The 17,863-nt window shown below is 49.8% G+C and overlaps 1 protein-coding gene across 3 annotated transcripts; it reads left to right on the top strand.

Moving 5' to 3' along the window:
* The first annotated feature begins 61 nt into the window (after window positions 1-61).
* ZBTB37 (zinc finger and BTB domain containing 37) lies at window positions 62-17,453 on the top strand. Of its 3 annotated transcripts, XR_001922063.2 has the most exons (6): window positions 62-111; window positions 1,895-2,007; window positions 3,896-4,848; window positions 6,200-6,299; window positions 8,451-10,277; window positions 11,015-17,453. XR_001922063.2 is itself a non-coding variant. In XM_029964031.1 (5 exons), the coding sequence occupies exons 3-5, from the start codon at window positions 3,926-3,928 to the stop codon at window positions 8,937-8,939; spliced, it is 1,512 nt and encodes a 503-aa protein (XP_029819891.1). In that variant the 5' UTR covers window positions 62-111; window positions 1,895-2,007; window positions 3,896-3,925; the 3' UTR covers window positions 8,940-17,453. The 3 variants fall into 3 exon arrangements, 2 of the variants coding, with proteins under 2 accessions (XP_029819891.1, XP_008929081.2); XM_029964031.1 differs by having other exon boundaries at window positions 8,451-17,453; XM_008930833.3 differs by lacking the exons at window positions 62-111; window positions 1,895-2,007 and adding an exon at window positions 2,983-3,090 and having other exon boundaries at window positions 8,451-17,453.
* The last annotated feature ends 410 nt before the right edge of the window (window positions 17,454-17,863 follow it).

Below are 17,863 nucleotides of genomic sequence, written 5' to 3'. Positions count from 1 at the left end.
GGGCGGTGCGCGGGCGCACGGTCCGCACGGCGTTTCCTTCCGTGGCGCGCGCCGCGCAGGGCGCGTTTCGCGTTCCGCGGCCGCGCTGCGGGCCCTTCCCACCCCCGGCAGGTGAGCCCGGTCCGGGGCGGGGCGGGCGGAGACGGCCCCCGAGGAGAGCTCCGGGACGGCCCCAGGACGGCCCGGGGGGGCGCGGGGGGACGGGCGGGCCGGGGCGCGGCCGCCGCCCTCAGCGCTGGCGGGGCGGGAGCGCCAGGGCGGGCCGGGTGTTGGCCACTTGCCTCGGGGTCCGGGTGCCGCTGTCCGGCCATGGCGGGCCGAGGGGGAGCGCCCGGCGGGACAGCGGCACCGAGAGCCCTGCAGCGCCGGGGGGGGCACCGCCGGGGGTCGGGCCGGACGGGGGGAGTCGAGGAGAAGTCCCGCTGGTAATCTGGGGAGGAGCCGAGTTCGCGTTGGGTTTGGGATTATTTGGAAGGAATTCCTCCCTGTTGAGGCGGTGGGGGAGGCCCTGGCAACAGGTTGCCAGAGAAGCTGTTGGCTGCCCCATCCCTGCAAGCTGGATCAAGGCCAGGTTGGACGGGACTTGGGAGCAACCTGGGCTGGTGGAAGGTGTCCCCTGCCCATGCAGGGGGTGGCACTGGGTGGGCCTTTTAAGTCCCTTCCAACCCAAAACCATCTGATTTCTAAAGTTGTTTCTGGTAGCAGTGGACAAGGGACGCCGAGGGAATTGGCTGGAGCTGTTCAGGGGAGGTTTAGGTTGGATCTGGGGAAAAAGTTCTTCCCCTAGAGGGTGGTTGGCACTGACCAGGCTCCCCAGGGCAGTGGGCACAGCCCCAAGGCTGCCAGAGCTCCAGGAGGGTTTGGACAATGCTCTGAGGGACAGGGGGAGATTGTTGGGGTGTCTGTGCAGGGCCAGGAGTTGGACTCGATAGTCCTTGTGGATCCATTCCAAATTCTGTGAAGTTGCCCAGTCGTGGTAGATCTGAGCCCAAAAGATGAGTTTTCAGTCCCTCTATGCAGCCCCCAGGGCGAGTGTCTGACAAGGGCCATTCACAGTGATCACCACCTGCTGTGGGGGATCTGCCTCTGCCTTTTCCCTGATGAAGTGAGAATTTCTGTTCTCAGGAGCTGCCTCACACAGGGAAAGGCATTTGCTGAGATCAGTAAAGGCCAAGTCCAAGCTGGTGACACTTCAGATTGCATTGAAAGCTGCTGAGTGTCCCAATGTGTGCCCTGTGCTGATGCTCAGCCCTGAGGGAAAGGTGTGTGCAGGTGATGGACTTCCCAGGGAAGACAGAAATTGGGATGTTATTGCTGAGGTGCGGAAGCTGATGAGAGACCCCCTACCTGGGGGCACAGAAATCGCCCTGACAGGGGAGTTTGAACCAAGCCCACAGATTCCCCCTCTCCAGCCTCTGAGGGTGTTCCCCAAAGTGTATAAAACATAAAGTGCCTCATGAAATGCAGGTTTCCCCATTCTGAGTTGGGCAAAGCTCCAGAGGTCTTTTCCTCCTGCCATAAAGGGCTGATGGATTTTCCCTACTTTTGGAGCAGGAGCTCACAGATAATTTTTTGGGCTCCCCTGGGAGCAGCTGCCCTCAGAGCAGGGCCATACCCAGCCAGTTGAGGTCTGATTGCTGTTTTTACCCTTCCGTTCCTGTACCTCCTGAGCTCAGCCTCTGCCACTGCCTCGTCTCCCTGGGTGCTTGTGGATTGTTTCACCATTGCCTTTGCTTCCCTGCCTCAAGGGAATGCTCTGGGGCTTATTGCTTTAGGAACAGGTGTTTTGGGAAGGTGGCAAACCAGGAATGACAAAGCCTGACATCCATGGCCATGCTCAAGAGCACACAATTCCTCTGTGCTTCATTTTTCCTTTCTTTTTTACCCTCTCAAGGGGAAGGGGGCAACAAGCTTCCAAACCTTCTCACTACATCAGAAGGAAAAAGGAGAACAAGAAGGCAGTACCCCCAGTTCCTCCCCCCCTGCATGTAACTCACAGCGCTCCAGGTAAGACACTGGGGTTCCTGTTTCCCCTGGCTTTGTGTGTTTGAAGTGCTGCTTCCAGCACTGTGGAATTGTGCACTGTAGCTCCTTGGGTTTGAGGGGGTTTTATCTCCTAAAGATAGGGAAGAACATCAACCTGTTGGAGTGAGTCCAGAGGAGGGACACCAAGGTGATCAGAGGGCTGGAGCAGCTCTGCTGGGAAGAAAGGCTGGGAGAGTTGGGATTGTTCAGCCTGGAAGAAAGAAGGCTCTGACGTGACCTGATTGTGGCCTTCAGGGCCTGAAGGGAACTAACAGGAAAAATGGAGAGGGACTGTTTGCAAGGACCTGAGTGACAGAACAAGGGGGAATGGCTTCCCACTGACAGAGGGCAGGGTTAGATGGGATATTGGGAAGAATTGGTGAGGCTCTGGCACAGGTTGCCCAGGGAGGCTGTGGAAGTGCCAAGGCCAGGTTGGATGGGGCTTGGAGCAACCTGGGCTAGTGGAAGGTGTCCCACCCATGGCAGGGGGTGGGATGAGATGGTCATTAAGGTCTCTTCCCACCCAAAGCATTCCATGATTCTGTGACAGGAGAAAGTGAGAAGAAGCCTTAATTCTGGGATTCCTTGGAGTAGGCACTATCAGCCTCAGTATTCTCAGCCTGCCTGAAGTGGTATTTATACCTGCAGCACTCTGCTCAATCCTCACTTCAGGTGCCATCCAGCTTGGAAGCTGCTCACGCCATGAATGGGCTTTAACAAGCTTATTTACTTTCTTTTTTTGGCGGGGTGAGTTTACATCTAATTTTGGATCATTCCAAATTTTTACCATATATGGTCAGGACTCCTTTTCAAACTGCCAAAATGCAGTGTGATGATGTGGTGGTGCATCCCCCCATCTCTTGGCCCTGCTGGAAACACCTTGGAAGCTCCTGATAAGCCTTGACGGACCCGCTGAGCGGTGAAGTGTCCCCTGACTGCACCAGCTGGGCCGGGAGGTGCTCCCTGATCCTGCCAGGAGCTGCTGGGTGGTACAGGTGGGAACAACCAGGAACATCCCAGCCAAGGTGGGGAACAAAGGATGAGCCGTTATTCTTCGGAGCCTCGGTAAACCATTGACCTGGATCGCCGTCGGGCGGAACGGCACCGCTGGGGATTGCAGCCCGAGTGGAACAGTCCCATTGTTACTGTGCTGCGGGAAAGAGCCCAGGACTTACGGACTTGGGATATGGCCAGGAGGGGAAATTGGTGATGACCAAAGTCAGTGGCCTTGTGACCCTACAAACAGTGGTCCTGAGTGAGGCCCTTTGACTCTCCTGGGCCACACCTTTTTCTTTCACCCTCCCGTTATATATTTTCTGACATGTGTCAGAAGTGTCACATATGATGGATATCTTGGGATTAATGACGCCCTTAAGATGTCTCAAGGTCAGATATATGCTGGCCAGCTTTTCGGAAGTCTCAGGAGGATTTAGGTCCAGGTGTCTCCTTCCTGATTCCTGTTGTACGAAGGAGGCATAACAATATTACTTTCCCTTTTCAAAGTGCTTAGAAGGTACAAGTGCTGAGTATTTTAATCCATTATGCAATCAGCTGCCTATTTTTAGTACCTGAACCATTTTTTATGTTCTTTTTACAATGCAGGTGTGCTTTAATTGAGGCTGACAGAGCGAAGTTCTTCGGGCGCCGAAGCGCCAGTAGGGACTGGGGGTCTCTGAGGGGCTGGTTTAGCAGAACGCTGGTACAGGGTGGTTTGCACAGCACGTAGAGAGCACAGAGCCCTGCCAGGTGTGGGGCAATTCAGTGGGGAGAAAGGTCTCTAAAAATCCCATGTGGAAGCAGGTAAAAAAGGTTTTAAATGCAAATGACAGGCTGGCTCTGCTAATGACGGTGTCTCTTCCCCCTTTTCCAGCGCAGTCGTGCACCTGCAACGGGGACAGCCATGGAGAAGAGCGGGAACATTCAGCTGGAGATTCCTGACTTCAGTAACTCTGTCCTGAGCCACCTGAACCAGCTGCGCATGCAGGGCCGACTGTGCGACATCGTGGTCAACGTGCAGGGCCAGGCATTCCGCGCGCACAAGGTGGTGCTGGCGGCCAGCTCGCCCTACTTCCGCGACCACATGTCCCTCAACGAGATGAGCACTGTGTCCATCTCTGTCATCAAGAACCCTTCTGTCTTCGAGCAGCTCCTCTCCTTCTGCTACACAGGCAGGATCTGCCTGCAGCTGGCCGACATCATCAGCTACCTAACAGCCGCCAGCTTCCTGCAGATGCAGCACATCATAGACAAGTGCACGCAGATCCTTGAGGGGATTCACTTCAAAATCAACGTTGCAGAGGTGGAGGCGGAGTTGAGCCAGACCAGGACGAAGCATCAGGAGAGACCGCCTGAGTCTCACCGGGTGACACCAACCCTGAACCGTTCCCTGAGCCCGCACCACAACACCCCGAAGGGGAGCCGCCTGGGCCAGGTGAGCACAGTGCTGGACATCCGGGAGCTCAGCCCGCCCGAGGAGTCCACCAGCCCCCAGATCATTGAGCAGAGCTCGGATGTGGAAGGCAGGGAGCCCATCCTGCGGATTAACAGGGCGGGACAGTGGTATGTGGAGACGGGGATGGGAGAGCGCGGGGCCCGGAGCGACGACGACGTGCGGGTGCTGGGCGGAGTGCGCATCAAAACCGAGAACCTGGAGGAGTGGCTGGGGGCAGAGCACCAGCCCTCGGGAGAGGACGGGAGCAGCGCCGAGGAGGTCACGGCCATGGTGATCGACACCACGGGCCATGGAGCGCTGGGCCAGGACGCCTATGCCCTGGGCTCCTCCGGGGCCAAAGCGGTCAGGCCAACCAGCACTGAGATCGACAGGTGGGTTTCCTTTGACTCAGTTGCTGACCTTGGCTGTGCAATATTTTCACTTGGCTGGGTTGGTCTCTCTGGAACGTTTCCTCCTTCTGTTTCCTGTAGCCATCTTAAGTGCTGAATGAGTTTTTTTTCCTGGTGTAAAGAAGTGTGTCAGGTTTAGGTTATAGTATTTTGTCTGGGTTGTGATGAGACCAGGATCTCCAGCTACAGGCCAGTTCTGTGCATAGGTTGGGATTTGTACCTCGGTGTTTCAGGTGAGGTGGGATTTTTGTTTAAAGAAGGTGTTCTGTGCAGCCTCAGTAGATACCAGGCTCAGCATAGGGATTAACAAGGTCAAATACAATATGTGTTACCCAAAGGGTCATTGCACTGATGCCTTCTGGCCTGAAAATCTGGGGATGGTTCTAGCTGAGAAACAAGCCGGGCACCATCTGTAAGTCAAGAGCAAATTTTGTCCCTGGTGCTTCAGGGCAGCAGTGGGCCCTGGGTTTACATCTTCTGGAGCAGCTGAAGTGGGGAGCCCAGTGGCCTCTACTGTTGGTTTGATTTATATGAGAGAGCAGAAAGCCTTTATGTGAAAATGAGTGGTGAAATCTGCTGTGTTTAGATTCTCCATCCATCTGCTTCCCCTCGGCTCGAGTATTTATTTTGTTGCCCTAAGCACGACCCAGAGAGCGGATCTGATAAGGGGCAGGTCTGTTGGATTGGAGCGGGTTATATTTGCAGGGTGTCCCTTCACATCTGCCCCTCTTCTACCTCAGCTCCTCTGGTCCCAGAGAGGAACAGCTACCTGGAAGCAGTGAATATTCTGCCACTTGTTGCCTAATAAATCAATCAGTGGGAACAATCTTGAGCTGGGCCTTGGGAGAGCAATGCTTTCTACTTCCTTAACTCTTTTCCAGGGATCAGTTAGTCTCAAGCATCTCTTCTTCCACTGCACTCAGTATCCCCTGTTTCCCACCTGGAGTCCATCACACCCTTGTGTTTCACTCTGGGGAGTGGCAGGAGGGTGTGGGTGGTGGATGAGAGTGCCCTCAGAGAAATGGTTTCTGCTCCTGCTGTGCAGTTCCGGAGTCACCGGGCCTGTGTTGGTTTACTCCTGATAGCAACCCCAAAGCTCTCTGTCACTGAACTGGAAACCAAATGACTCAGTTTTATTTTTCAGATGTTAAGACTGAACCCACATGCCAGTATGACTTGGTTTTTCCTTTATACTTGCACTGTTCCAGTGTGTTAGCTGGTGAGATTGAAGAGATGCTGTACAGGTGCCTCCACTGCTCACCTGTTGTTCTAAACACCGTAGTGACCTGATGCCCATTAAAAACTCCATTTACACTCTTCCCCCACCCCACAGATTTAGCCCTTCTGGCAGCATGGTTGCTGTGACTGAGCGGTACAGATCAAAAAGCGAGTCTCCCGGGCGGATGGATGAGCCCAAGCAGCCCAGTTCCCAGGTAGGCAGATCAAGAAGTTTGCAAGTAAATGTTGGCTCGGAGGTGAAGGGGGCTGTGTTGCGATGAAATGTGTCATATTTTATATTTGGAAGCAGTACCACGTGTGAAACAAGGACCTTTTGCTATTGTGAAGCGTTTAGTTGCTCACACTGAGAACGTCTGCTGGCTGTGTACAATTTAAAACTGATTGTGGTCGCTTGGGATTTTGGCCAGATACCTGGAAAACACAAGGAGTTTCTCTTGTTGTCTGAGGGCATAAATATCCACCTTCATTCTGGGCAGGCCACCAACTCCTGAGGAGAAATCCCATTTGCCTACAGAGCTGGATCTGCTCTGAAACACTGGCAGCAAATGCCTGAGCTGAGGGGGGAGGTGTGGCTTGGCTTCTGTGGAAGACTGAGGGGTGACAGCAGCTGAACCTTTCCAAAAAGCCTTCCAGGCACTACACCCATAAACCTTTGGGGTGGAGAGTCAAAGGGCTGTGGATTTGTGCAGAGGTTTCTGTCTAATTCCCAAGGCACCGTGTTGTACAGCAGAATTTGCAACGTATAAAGGAGCTCTGAACTTTCTGCTTTCTTGGGCACAGTTTTGGGGTAGGAGGAAGAGAAATGCAGAAACAGGAGGGCAGTGGGGAGTGCAGCAAGGTGAGACAGTGGTAATACCTGTGCCTAATGATTTTGGTCTAGTTTTGTTGCATACAGTGAGTGTCACAGTGACACTGTAGTGCAAATGTGTCAGCCAACACAGTGCAGAAGGACTCTGTGAGCCTGACAAATAGGGAATGTGTCAATGTGTAAGCAGATGGCTTGGCTGGAGGCAGGTCGAGGAATTACCAGGCTGCTTTGCTCTTCAGTAAGACCAAGTGAAGCAACGGGGAAAAAAATCATGATTGCTGTCTGCCGCCTCTGTAATACACTTCCATAAAACAACAGATACCTTTTTGTTCCTGTTTCTCCAAAGCTTTGTTTTGTGTCCTTAGAAGACATTGAGAAAATTTCAGGTCAAACTCACCCTCCAGGGGCAATGTGACATACAAAGCAATTCTAGCTCTTCCCACAGAAAAGCTGCTCTTATTTCTGCATTGTGACATGGCCTCAAATATAAAACCTGAGGCTTTACACACACGGGGAGGTCTCATCACCCTCCACTCTCCTGGCATTGCCATATCCATACTAAAAGAGCCTGCCTGTGATCCCTGCCCCGTGGCAGCGGCAGAGTGGAAAGGAAGTACCAGAGCTCTGTGCATGTCCTTGAGTCCTGAGCAGCTTCCCTGTGCCTGCATGGCCGGATTCAGCAGCACCTGGCACCTGTAGAGTGCTGCTCACACAGCCCTGGCCGCCAGAGGAGGGGCTCTCCTGCTGGTACACGCTCTCTGTGCTTGGCACTGCTGGGAAGCAGCCTTGGGAGAGCAATCCCCCAGCACGGAGCATTTCTGGAGTCGGTCTGTTTGTGCTCCATCGGAAGACAATGGCCAGAAGTGTCTGTCCTGGGTTCAGGGTTGCCCTTGGCTGTTTGTCTGTGTGGCTTTGGAGAACACAGAGGAGCCAGCGAGTCCTTGCTGTGTGAGCCGGGCTAGGGGCTGGGCTGGGTCACACAGCCAGGCAGGCTAAAGTGACTTGTTATAATAAAATAAGCCCTGAGTGACACCTGAGTAGATACCTCAGTGAGGTGTGAAGTGACACCTCAAGGGTTCAAAGTACCATTTGTCGTTTGTTCCACCTTTGTTTTAAAAAGCAAGCTCATCAATTGGCTTCCTGTTTTTAACCTTTAGTAAGTGAAACAGAAGGTGGCATACAGTATTTTAATAAAACTGGCCCAGATTTTTAAAGAAGTAACAAGTATTGACACACGTGACCCACAACTCCATTGGTGGCCAAGCATGCTCGTGTCAAGGACCATCTTTTGTTCCCCAGATCCAGGGAATGACTTGGCAGAGGGGGTCTCTGTAGCAGTGGTTTCTAATTGATTGCTCGTTTGTCTTCAGCTCCAAGGCCCCAGTTAAGCACTTAAATATGTGCTTGAGGTTGCAGACATTAGTGCTGCTGATTTTGAGGTTTGGCACAAGCTTTACTGGCTGGACTGGGGCCTGATCTTCTTCTCTGCAGTTTGTTTTAGGCTGCTTGTTATTTAAATCTGCTGTTTCCTTGGCAGGGGGAGGAATCAACCATGCTTGGAGTGAGTGGTTACGTGGAGTATCTGCGGGAGCAGGAGGTTTCCGAGCGCTGGTTCCGGTACAACCCGCGGCTCACGTGTATTTACTGCGCCAAATCCTTCAACCAGAAGGGCAGCCTGGACCGGCACATGCGGCTCCACATGGGCATCACCCCCTTTGTGTGCCGCATGTGTGGGAAGAAGTACACCCGCAAGGATCAGCTGGAATATCACATCCGCAAGCACACGGGCAACAAGCCCTTCCACTGCCACGTCTGCGGCAAAAGCTTCCCTTTCCAGGCCATCCTCAACCAGCACTTTCGCAAGAACCACCCCGGCTGTTTGCCCCTGGAAGGGCCCCACAGCATCTCCCCCGAGACCACAGTCACGTCCCGGGGGCAGGCGGAGGAGGAGTCCCCTCCGCAGGAGGAGGCTGTGGCTGTGGGGGAGACGGCACAGGGATCTGTGTCCACCACTGGGCCGGATTGAAACACGACTGCGGAGTCCGGGGAGAAAGGACCGTCTTCCCTTTCTTGGCTCTCCAGAGTCAGCACCAACCTGGCAGGCTGGTACTGTAATTAGTGCAATGCCACCACTGGACAGAAAGAAGCTCCCAAGATGTTGCCAAAATAGAAAAATCTCTTCTCTCTCTCTCTTTCTCTCTCTCTCCCTCACACACCCCCCCACACACGGAGTGTTAAACGTTTTTCTCCCTCATTCCTCCTCCTCTTGGAGAAAAACAGAACAACTGTGTCAATCAACTTCTTATTCAGGGATCGACAGGATTTTAAATTTTTTTACTGTTCCGTAGTGACCTGGGACAAGCAGTCATTTGTATTTCTGGACAGCCCTGTGGCCCAGCAGCCAGGCCCCGCCGGCGGTGCCGGTGGCAGCCCTGCAGCCCCACAGAGCCATATCCGCTGGTCCCGCTCGAGGGGAGAGCAGGGGCAAGGGCCCGTTGCCTTTCTCCCTTGCCCAGGTAGAAAACAAAAAGACTGTCCTGGTGGAACCTGCCTTGCCCGAGTGTATTTATCCCTGTCTTATTTTTTGTGTGTTTCTTTACATTTTTGTTTAAGCTGTTACTTTAGGGCTTTTGGCCTTGCCTGTTCCAGGCGCACGGCCTCCGCACTCCTTGTTAAAGCAGGCACGGCTCCAAGGCAGTATTCCACAGGTCAGCGAGATGTGAAGGAAGCACTTGGGCTACTGAGAGTGGGATTTAGCAGTTGTGAAGTTCGTGTGAAACGCTGATGCCTTGGGAGAAGGGCTGGAGGGGACTTCCAGAGGAGGTTGTCTGCTGGTGCGACCGGAGAGCTCAGAGCTCTCCGATGTCCCGGCCAGAGCACTGCCGTGCTCCAGGGGTTGCCGAGGGTTAGGCACAGATTTTCTGGAGTGGCTGAATTCCGGAGTTAGAGGCTGGCTACCAAAGTCCTCCTTCACCCCTGCTCCCCCCTCGACACGCACTTATCTTTTATAACAGCAATATGTGATACAGAAATACTGCAATGCTGTCGTCCCAGCCAAGCAATCATGGGTGGTTGCTTTTAAACCTATTTCTACAAACTACTTTGATAACTTTTTTAATCAATGAAATGCAAAAAGAAAAGAAAACTCTACCTTATTTCCTTGTAGAAGTTCAGGAGACTTAAAAGTGAATGGTTCCTAGAGCAATCGCAACTCTGTCCCCTTGCATGGACTTCAAGATTTTTGTATTCTGAGCAGCTCTGATGTTTAGAGCAAGTTTAGCAAACCTGGAGAGATGTGCCTGTGTGTGTATTGTAGGTGTTTGCACGGGCTTATGTGGTTCATAACCGGAACAGCATGGGACAGGTAGATAAGTGCAAATATTCTGACATCTTTTGAAGAAGTCTTTTAAAAAAAATATGCAATATTTTAAGAGTTTTCTCTGGTTCTGATGCCAAGTTGTTCATGACAGAGGGGGGAAATGAACGACAGGTTGCGTGGATCGGGTCTGGTGAAGGAGTTCTCTTGAGGATGTAAGATAAAGGAAGGGTGAAGTTCTGATCCTTAAGGTGATGGGAGGAACAAAGAGACATTGGAAAAGAAATACACTTCATCTTGCTTCAGCTAGAAAGCTGGGTGAGTGGTTGGAACAGGGGCTTGGTGGGCAGGAGACTGACCACGTGACAGCAAAGCTTGACCTGCAGTCAGACTGCACAATTTTGGGCACATGGAAACATCTCCAGCCTTTGCTTTCCCCACTTTCAAATTGGGACTCAGGATCATTTTCATGCCCCTTTAGAGGGAAGAATTTGGGGAAGGGCGATGTATTCTTGCCTCACTTTACAGGTCATTTTTATAGGTGAGGGGTCTCACTGTTCCTCCCATCTCTCTCTCAAAAAGAGACGTGGCTCTAACGTGTTTTTGTGTGTGGGAAGGGCTTGGTGCCAGGATCATATGTAACAGGGAAGAGCTCCTAAGAGAGGAACCTTTGCAGGTGTCCTGAGCCAGGCACCTGCAAAGCACCATTTCATTGACCATTTCAAACAGGAAAGCTGATATTTCACCTCCGTTTTCCTTCTGTCCCTTCCTCCTCTCCTGTCAAGTGCATCGTCACGCGGGGAGTGATTTGGCCACCCGAGGGACCAGCCCCGTCGGGTTTCCTGGTGAAGGTCAAGCAGGATGGTACCCAAACAGTGAGGTTGCAGTGGCAGAAGATGTGGTGAGAGGGTGGCCAAGGTAGGTTTCGTTGCAATCGAGGTGTGGGAAGGAGTGGAGATGTGCTGCTTTAGTCATAGCTTTTGAAGTTACCAAAAATGAAAAAAAAAGAGTTAAAGACTTTGAAATCCTATCCTGTTCACACTAGAGAGCATCAAAAGTTACTTTTAGTTGCTTAAAAGATTTTTAAGTGTTTTAAAATAGAAATTTTAAAAGAATACTACCAAACTATAAAAACATAAAATTATTTATATACATATATTATATATAAATATAGTGGGAAAGTTTCCCTGCTAAGCTTGCTGTGAAGAGAAGGGTGAAGGTGCAGTAACTGCTACACAAGCAACATTTTTCTGAGACAGATGGCAACCGTAGTGAAGAAGGGCTGACATAAAATGGTGACTGCCTTTATTCCCATGGCATAGCTGTGAGTTTCTTGAGCAGGTTTGTGTTTTACTGTATTGATACTGTGAACGGAGGAGCATCCGGACAGCCCAGGGTGCCAACGGTGTGCCCTGTTTGCTGATTCACTACTTTAATTGGCCTGGTGAAAACCATGAAATTGGTCCTTCATATCCTACTAGGCTGAAAAACAAAGCTTGTGAAAGGTTTTTATTTTTTTTTCCTCCTTTATGTTTGCTTTTGGTTTTGGTTTGGTTTGGTTTTTTGTTTGTTGGTTTTTTTTTTAGTGCAGAGGTTGCCACTGTATAAACGATCATTTCTGATTGCATGCAAAAGAGCCAATTCTTGCCCAGGCCTCACTGAGGTGAAGTTTATAGCTTGTAGCTAGAGTCAGTATAAGGTATGGTAGTGGGAATCATTTTAATATTATTTCTGTACATTTAATGGATGTGTATGTATGTGTGGGAGTCATGGTGTCTCTAATACGTCTTGAACATTGCTGAAAGCAGTTCAAGCCTGTCCACGCTGGACGGCAGAACCAGTTCCGAAGGGATCGTTATTGAACATTTCTTTCAGTGCTTGACCTTTGCGGTGCAGATAAGGGCAAGATTTGAGGAAAAAGGGGTTGGAGGTCGTGTATGGTATGGAAAAACCTCATGTGAATTTCCTGGCAGTGGTGTAGCTACTCAAGAGGTGCTTTCCCAGCAGAATGCTGCCGTGTTCCGTTGCCTCTCCACTGGCACGGCTCTTCACAGTTGCACCGAAGCTGTGGAGAATCAGATGCCAACTCTTCAAGTGCGAATGCTTCTGTGATGGGTTGAGGCACAGCTTTGCATTCCCACGTCTAGCTGCACCTTTTCCTGCCAAAACTGTGATTTCAACTGTGATTTAAGGAGGATGTGAAGAGAACTCTGTCATTTTTTAATACCTCTGTACATAACATTTCTGTCCGCTTCAGAGTTAGGGCTGACTAACCCGTTTGTTTGCTTGCCTTAGGCAACAGGGAGAACACACTCTGGTTTCGCAGTTTGTTTTCTCGGAGAGGAAACACGTTTCTTAGTTCTTTGCTACCAAGGAACTCACCTCCCAAATGTGAAGAGTTGTGGTTATCTCCTTAAGCCTGCAGCAAGCCCTGGTGCCAAGTCACAGCCGAGTGACGTGACGGTTGCCGTGGCTGTTCCTGCTGCTGCCAGGTTCCCTGTGAATAGCTGTGAAAATAACCAGAATTGTGTTATACTGTGCTGCTGCTTTGGGAAAAAGCTAAACCTCTTCCTCTCAGAAGGATAACCAATGGGAAACTGGGAAAGGGAGAAAGGAGAAGGTCTTTTTGCTCTCTTGCAATGGGAGTGCGTGGAAACAAATTGGTTTTTGTATTTCCAGCAGCTAGAGAGGGATGAATGAGAGGCTTTATGGAATGTGAATTTGTAACAGGAGGCTGAGAACATGCTTAGAGCCACTTAGTAAGATGCAGAGCTGTCAGCCCAGTGAGAGCCAGAGCAGCCAATGCAGATGGGCAGTTCCTGGCTTATCGTCCCAGCACTGCCCACCATCAGGTCAGTCCTTGGACTTACCGACACCTTCTCCACAATGTTCTCAAGCTGTGACCTGTATAATTCAACTTTCAGAAGTTTGTGTGCCTGAAGAAAGGCAGGAGGAACAGAAAGCTGCTGTTCCCATTTGACAGCTATCCAGAGCTGGAATAGCACTGGGAACAAGCTGTGGCCTGGCTGAAAGGCATTGTGGGGCTGGCTCAGCAGGGAGGGCACAGAGCCAGGAGTTCAGCCCTCTGTGGGATCAGAGTTGAAATAAATGGACAGGACAGCTCTCCCTGCTTTTCCTGCTTGGTGGCTGTTTCCGTTCCACATCTCTGCGGTGGGAACATCACTTAACATGCTCCTTTCAGCCAGTGATTCCAGGCCTGGTCTTGGAGCTGGGTCCTTCTGTGCCTTTGGGTGATTCAGCCCTAAGGAGGCCTTGGCAAGAGCAGAGTTGCAGCTTTTATTTGCTTCTGACTTCATCTCTCCTGCAGAACCCAAGGTTTAAATAGGAAGACAACTGCAAAGGTTGGGGTGGAAGGTGGCTTGGGAGGTACACAGGGTCATGTTGAGGACCAACAAAAATAGCACTTAAAATGATGTAAACTTTATCAAACTCTCGTCTTTGATCTGTGACATGCCTGCCAATTTAGCTGTGCCAGCATCCAGGTGTTTCTGCAGATTAGTGACACCAAATGCTGTTCTTGCTCTGCTGGAAATATTTTGGGGATGGGAGTAGTCCCTGCTCATGGCAAGGGGGTTGGACTAGATGACCTCTAAAGGTCCCTTCCAGCCCAAACCATTCAGTAAGTCAAGGAGCTGTAATTCAGGAGACTTTTTGGGCTCTCAGTTTTCCCTGAAAGCTGATCCTGTGGCCAAGACTGCAGTTGGAAGGTCTGGGATCTGCTGATGTAGCTGAGTCTTTACTCCTGCCATGAGATGAGAGCCATGCACAGAGCTCTGACATCTGCAGTGGAAGGGCCTAAAGAGGAGCTCAGCATCCTTAATTTGGTCATTGTCATTCAAGGGATATTTTAATATAAAATACATACATATACATATATGTACATTTATATATATATATTTGTAACCAAATAAAAGCTAGATCTATGCAAACACTACTGGCTGCTGCTTGAAACTAAAGTCTACCAGAACATTTTGGAATAGAGTAGGCTTGGAGGAGACTTGCTGTGATTTGTTTGTTTTCCTTTTTTTAATAAAGTGCAGCAGACCAAAGTTTTGCTGCAGTTAGTCTTACTAGAAATTTAGGTTATTCCTAACCTGGAACTCACTCAAGTGGGTTATAAAATTATCTGAAGAGTCCGACCATCTCTAAAATATTTCCATCTGCTGAAAGGCTTTGGCTTGGCAAACATAGGGAAACACAGAGGCTGGGACTAGGAGATATTAAAGGTGACGCTTGGGCTGATAGAAGTAGCATCAAGAAAGGACTTGGGAGCATTTTCTTTTGAATGTAGGATTGAGTTGACTTCTAGGAATCTTCCTACTTGGGAAAGCATCCATTGCTGAGGTGGAGGCAGAGATCAGAGCATCCTTGGGATGAATTCTGGTTTTGATGGAGATCTTCCTGCTGAATCTGATTGTTCCAGAGTTTAGTCTGCTGGGAGAAACTTCATGTGGTTTCTTTGTGTCAGATCTGATCTTTGCTTTTAGGATTAACTGCAATATATCTCTAACCTTCAGTGACCTTTGGCTTTTTATTCCTGGGACTGTAGAAAATTCAGGTTTCCCATAACATTATCCTCATCCCAACTGTGAACAAGTTACTACTGCTTCTTATAATTTATTGTCTTTCTGTTCCTGAACGTCTGTGTGATCCAGCTGGTCGCCAGCACCACCTTCCAGTGCTTCATTAGTTTTTATGCACAGGGAATTGTTGCAATGGATAAGTTGACCACGCTAGTTGGAAGAGTAGAAGCCTTTGGAGAATGACTTTTGCTTCCTCTAGCTGTCATTAGGGAGTGCACACACACATACTGTATATACATATATATATATATACACACATATATAAAGTGTTTCAGTATAAACTCATTTAGCGTTATTTAATTTATATTTTAATCCAGTTGTAAACCAAAGTATTACAGCTTGTGGGAAGATGTGTCTCGGAAATAGGAGGAACCTTAGGAGGTTGGAGCTCTGAAAGGTTTTTGTTGATGAAAACATGGATATGAATAAGACTTAAGAACCTGTGCTGCTGAATCCTAGGGATTTGCAGCCTTGGAAGGATTTGAGACTTGCTGGGTAAAGTTGGATGGTGGAGCCTTCTGAAGGTGTTTTTCATGGTCCTTAATGGTTTTGTAGGAAAACAAGTATATCCTGGCAAGACTAGAAATAAAAAGGGAGAAGGCAGAAAATCAGCGTGGTCTGGCACAACTGGGGGCTGGAGAGAAGAAGCCACAAAACCAGTCACTGATGCCTTTAGTGTCTAATTGAAAGTTTTAGAAAATGAGCCGTTGCTATTTACTGATGTCTAGAGGTGGTTGGGGGTTGTTTTAGTAACTTCTGTGGAGGTGCATGCTCTGCTCTCACCAATGGGAAGAAATTATGGGTTCAATGATAAAATCATGCTGATTTTTCTGTGCCAAGGAGTAATTGCCTTCCCAAGGAATGAGCAAGTGCTAAGAACAAATTCAGCTCTAACAATCTCCCCACAGCCTTGGCAGCAGCTCTTGCTTCCTCTAGGGAGGATGGAGACAGTTGAAACAAGAGGGTTCATCTGGTGTCAGCCCTGTCTGGAGCTGGTGGCGCTGGGTTGGGTAGAATAGGTGAAACAGCAGCAAAGCATCACTGGGAAAAGAGGAGTGCATGTGTCTGGCACACCCTGGATGTCATGGACAGGGAAATGCCAGGTTTGGAACCTGCTCGTGGGCAGGAGCATTCAGGAAACCCTGTGCAAAGATCCCTGTCCTGGAGATGAGAGCTGAACAGCACCAGTGTTCTCCATCCTGGAGTGTGAATCCCCAGGGGGGCAGAGTCCCCAGGGGGTTCTTTCCATCAGAAGGAACTGAAGGATGGGAGGTGCAGACTGGGAAGGGCAGTGCCAGACAGATTTCAAAGTGCCATTTTCTGAGTGCTGGGTTTTCTAGCATGTGTTGCAGACCGGAGTTTGCTTTTGTGTCAGTGCTCTCTCCTTTACCTGTGTCACTGCTCCTGTTTAAACTCCGCAGAGAAGACAGAGCCAAACCCTTCTCAGAGGCACACGGTGCAAGGAGGAGTAGCAGTAGGTGGAACTTTATACAAAGGAGCATAAAGTTAGGTATTACAAGGTATTTTTTTCACCATGAGAACAGCCAAACAGCATTGAATCAGGTTGTCCAGAGAGGCTGGGAAATCCCCATCCTGGGATAGTGCAGCCTCCAGGTTCCTGTTTCCATTAGACTACGCCAAGCTGTGTTTTTGTTACCTTCTTGGGGTTTTTTTAGTATTATAATGTACAAATGGGCAGCTTTAATGGGCTTCCTAGTTCATATCAGTTAAGCTTTTGAAACATATTCAGGTATCTTTTAAATACTGCTGTGTAAGTTGTTTAATCTGACATATTCTGATTTATTATTTTACTGCAGTTACCTAAGGCAGTACTTAAAAAAAAATCAGTGCATTAATTTTTTGCAGACTGTCAGCTGTGTTAAGCCTCGTTTAAGCTTAGTTTTTATTAATGTATTTAACCCCCTCTCCCTCAGATCTATGGTGAAATGCCTGCATTATTTTTATATTGCAGTGAGGCTTATTTATTGAAACCTTCCCACTACCTTTGAAGTCAGACCCAGTACCATTGGCTATGAAACTGTGAAACTAATGAGAAATGAAAAATGAAGCTGGATTAGTTAGTTTTATTGCTGGTCATAAAATACAGAAAGCAGCAGTATAAAGGATAAAATACAATTGCAATTAGTTACTCAAATCATAGAATCACAGAATGGTTTAGGTTGGAAGGGACCTTAAAGCTCATCTCGTTCCAACCCCCCTGCCATGGGCAGGGACACCTTCCACTAGAATTCCAAGAGAAATTACTGAGTCTGGGGTGGGGGAAAGAATCACAAAACTATGTCTGAGAAACAAATTTTAACCTGATGATGTCACTTCACTGGTTCTCTGTTTGGTCAAGTGTAAAAGCTGTTTCTTGAGACGAGGAGGTTCCCTGGGGTCCGCTCGTTCACCTATGTGTCTTGGGCATTGGTTTGATACGGGGGTTTGTGCTCCCTGGTATTATTTTCTGAGAGTTTACGTGTCTAAGGAAACTCTCTGGATTACTGTGAAGCTTTTCCTTAATCCTCCTTGCACATGCATTGGTAACTGAACACAAGTCTTGGCTGCAAGAGGTGGGAGGCAGGCGGGAGGTGCCGTTCCGCGGTGGGCACCAAGGAGGGGTGCAGTTCTCCTGCTGGCAGATGGGATTTGGCAAGGGGAGTGAAGACCCGGCCCCACTGTGGCTGTGCCCAGCCCAGGGGGGGGGTCTTTCAGTTGGCTGCACTCCTGCCAGGGTCAAGGTGAGGTTGGTTTGTGGGGGCTGTTTGCAGGGCAGCCTGGATCTCCTCTGCTGCAGATGCAGGCATTGATGGTGTAGGTGGCCTGCAGGTACTTTTCTCACGTGTTAGAAGGTCTCCTAAGCCAGGGCTGTGTTGCTGAGGAAGCAACCCAGGTGGAGTGTGGGTGAATTTGTCATACCCTTTGCTTCAGACTAACTGCCTGGGCTCCCCTGAGGCGCTGGCCTGGGTCGAAAGCTGACCTCAGGCAGCTTGCAGGGCTCCACTGTCCCAGGGTGGGGACTGTGAGAGA

The sequence above is a fragment of the Manacus vitellinus genome, unplaced genomic scaffold (genome assembly GCF_001715985.3).
Source record: "Manacus vitellinus isolate BGI_N305 unplaced genomic scaffold, ASM171598v3 scaffold_68_pilon, whole genome shotgun sequence".
In the NCBI taxonomy this organism is placed as follows: domain Eukaryota; kingdom Metazoa; phylum Chordata; class Aves; order Passeriformes; family Pipridae; genus Manacus; species Manacus vitellinus.
The sequence above is the reverse complement of the archived record's forward strand: the minus strand, read 5'-3'. Positions and strand labels throughout refer to the sequence as shown.

Bases quoted from the DNA above. Each gene is read 5' to 3' on its own strand.
- ZBTB37 (XM_029964031.1), top strand. From the start codon at position 3,926: ATGGAGAAGAGCGGGAACATTCAGCTGGAGATTCCTGACTTCAGTAAC. The intron at 4,849-6,199 runs GTGGGTTTCCTT...CCCACCCCACAG, and splicing joins ACCAGCACTGAGATCGACAG to ATTTAGCCCTTCTGGCAGCA. The intron at 6,300-8,450 runs GTAGGCAGATCA...TTTCCTTGGCAG, and splicing joins CCAAGCAGCCCAGTTCCCAG to GGGGAGGAATCAACCATGCT.